Source organism: Impatiens glandulifera, unplaced genomic scaffold (assembly GCF_907164915.1).
Source record: "Impatiens glandulifera unplaced genomic scaffold, dImpGla2.1, whole genome shotgun sequence".
NCBI lineage: Eukaryota > Viridiplantae > Streptophyta > Magnoliopsida > Ericales > Balsaminaceae > Impatiens > Impatiens glandulifera.
Window position 1 is genome coordinate 1,903 of NW_025919651.1, and position 2,923 is coordinate 4,825.

General features: G+C 31.7%; 1 protein-coding gene across 1 annotated transcript; it reads right to left on the reverse strand.

Moving 5' to 3' along the window:
• Positions 1 to 895: 895 nt before the first annotated feature.
• On the reverse strand, positions 896 to 2,652 carry LOC124918304 (probable terpene synthase 2). The gene is made up of 6 exons (XM_047458496.1): positions 2,562 to 2,652; positions 2,076 to 2,481; positions 1,775 to 1,993; positions 1,584 to 1,722; positions 1,264 to 1,515; positions 896 to 1,189 (listed from the first exon to the last, which is right to left on the reverse strand). The coding sequence occupies exons 1-6, from the start codon at positions 2,650 to 2,652 to the stop codon at positions 896 to 898; spliced, it is 1,401 nt and encodes a 466-aa protein (XP_047314452.1).
• Positions 2,653 to 2,923: the final 271 nt, after the last annotated feature.

Consider the following 2,923-nt stretch of genomic DNA (forward strand, 5'->3'; position numbering starts at 1 on the left):
ATAAACAAAATTAAATTATAAATATTCAAAGTTTAGGTGAAAAAATCAGGTAGTCGATGTGTATCAATTTTAGCTAGAATCACATATGGTGAATTTTCATGGCGTTCTTTACAATTTAATTACTCTAGATATTTATTTGGACTATTCTACTTCGGTTAAATCTTTTTTTAAATACTGTGCTTGATTCTGCAATCCATTATAATGATGGGGAATTTGTATTAGGGAGCATCTACCGTGTTAAGAGAAGAGTTTGGTTTAACTCACTACAATATAGTGAATGTGTTTTAAGAGGTCTCGGGTATGTGATTTTATCCTTATATTTTTCATGCTAAATTAAAATTCATATGTGTTTTTGTGTGCTTGATTATATTAATGTTTTTATGTGACTGTGACATACAAGAACAATATTTCACAATTGTTATTAGGAGGTTTTCCAAGTTAACTACAATTACTTCATCCCCAGATGAATTCTATTTTGAAGAGCTTCAACCCACACTCTTGATCACTCGATCTTCCATAACAACACAGGAAAAGTACAATTTCACAAACACACCCTTCAATGGTAAATATTAAAATGATCCCATTATGTTTTACATGAGTTAAGACAAGGTGTTGCATTATTTCATGATATTAGATATTGACGATCTTACTCTGAAATAATAACTTTTGTTAACAAAAAGCATGACAATGACAAGCAATTTCATATAAACGAAATGAAGATTTCCAAAGAAAGCTTATAGAGAATGATAATAACTTAAATAATATTCATACCAAGTTTATGGAGATTATTTATTGAAATATTGCATAAAGATGGAAAATAAAATGAGAGTTTTGCATCATACATGGAAAGGAAGAATGATAGTTCAATTAGAAGAGATCCGCTCAATTAACGTTGTTACACATCGACCGGATTAACAAGCACATAGGTAAGAATCTCTTTCCCCTTGGATTGTGAATGTGTGTATGCATCTTCTTTAATATACAATACTTCCATAAATCGTGCAATACCAACTACCCGAGTAAGCAGATTCCTTGGGATTTTAGTTGGTCGAATTAGTTCAGATTTGATGACTTTCCACGCATCAGTTACTTGCCTCTTTAGCTCATATATTGCAATATCTTCAGACACGTTATGTTGATTCATGTAACATTGTACTGATGATACTACATGTTCTCGTTCTTGTTCAAACTGTAATAATATTTTTGGACATTGTGAGTTTAATCTAACATTAATGATTGTATATGATTTGACTCATTTACTACCTTGAATCCAACAGTGTCATCAATAAGTCTCATAACCACAGCAATAGCTTTGAAGATGGGAGGATCTTCTAATGCCCAATCAAAAACCTCTTTAGTTGCTAAAATAGGATCCATTCCAATAAACAAATTGATTGATAGGAATCGAGCAGTAGATGAGATTAGTGTCACATTCATGTATTCTTCAAGTGTGGGGATATAACTTTTATGAAGCCAACATGCCTCTTTCAAGTATATATTCGCCATAACTTTCACCTATAATATGTGTAAAACAATAATTAATAGTTATAGTTTGTAATCTTTAATAACTAAGTAAAGATTACCATTTCTTTGAGATAAGGAACACTATGTTGAATTTTCCGTTGGAAACATTCATTTTCCAGCACTTCAAAATAATTATGAAGTGCATTATTATAATATTTTATATATTCCGGTAGTTGATTTAAGTCATTTTTCTCCCACCTGAAAAAAAAATCATACAAAGTTATTCATTTCTTTTCACAATTTAATATACCTATTAATTGCATCAGTGAAGACTACCAATTCTTCCCAAGTACAATAAGCATCATAAATATCATCCAACACTGATGACAAAGCTATCATCTTAGTAGTCATTTTCCTACTATATGAATATTCAGGCTCAAAGTAAACTGCTAAAGTACATAAATAGCCTTCCACCAACCTATCTCTTGCGAAAGGACATTTGTTCACAAAATCTAAATTCTTCCACCATCTACAAAATATGCAACATAATAGATTTTATATCATACTCAATGATAAATGATTGAATTTAAAACATATATAGCTCTTCATACATAGTGAGTTCTCCAAGTTCTCTTTGGTACATTGTTTGTAATATGTTGTAATCAAGTTTTGCAAATTCTAGCAATTTGTTATCGTGGGTATTGTGGTTCTCATAGATGGGGAAGTACTTTTTTGCTTCTATCCTTATCATACCCTTATGCAATGATTGATTGAGAGCATTAGTTATTTGTTGGTAAAGGTAGGGATTCCTGTGATCTATGATATCATGATGATCATGTAACAACATAGTCTCAAATATCTTTGTAGTGAAATTCAAGGCTTTCTCCAAAATGTCTTCTCCTGGGAGCTTCAATTGTGTCGCCTCGTGCAGGCTTAACATCCCTTTTATGTCATTTTTTATAGATGTCTTAAACTCGCCGTTGATGTCCAAGAATTTCTTAAACACGTCCACTGTTAAATCAAACAAACAATTATTGGATCAAACAATTCCCAATACATATATAGATGAAGAGAAAATCAAAGAAATAAAGACTAACCTGCCGAAACATTATATCCTTGATGTCTGAGTAACTTAAAGAGAAGACCGCAATTCAGAAGATTAGCATCCTCATTGTTGTCAAGGTTCATGTGTTGTTTATCGATATAAATGCGTTGGATTATTTGTTCAATCTCATTTTCAAAATGATAACTCACACCGAGACGATGAATATTATCAATGAAGCTTAACTTTTCCGATAGACTAGTATTGATCAAATGAGGCGATATCAATTTTTCACTCAATCTTTCCACTACAAAAAGTCCATGATTACCGACGAATAATTACCGACGCATAATTACCGTCGAAACTTTACGACGAATATTCCGAAGGTTTATTCTACTAAAATTATACTCCGTCGCA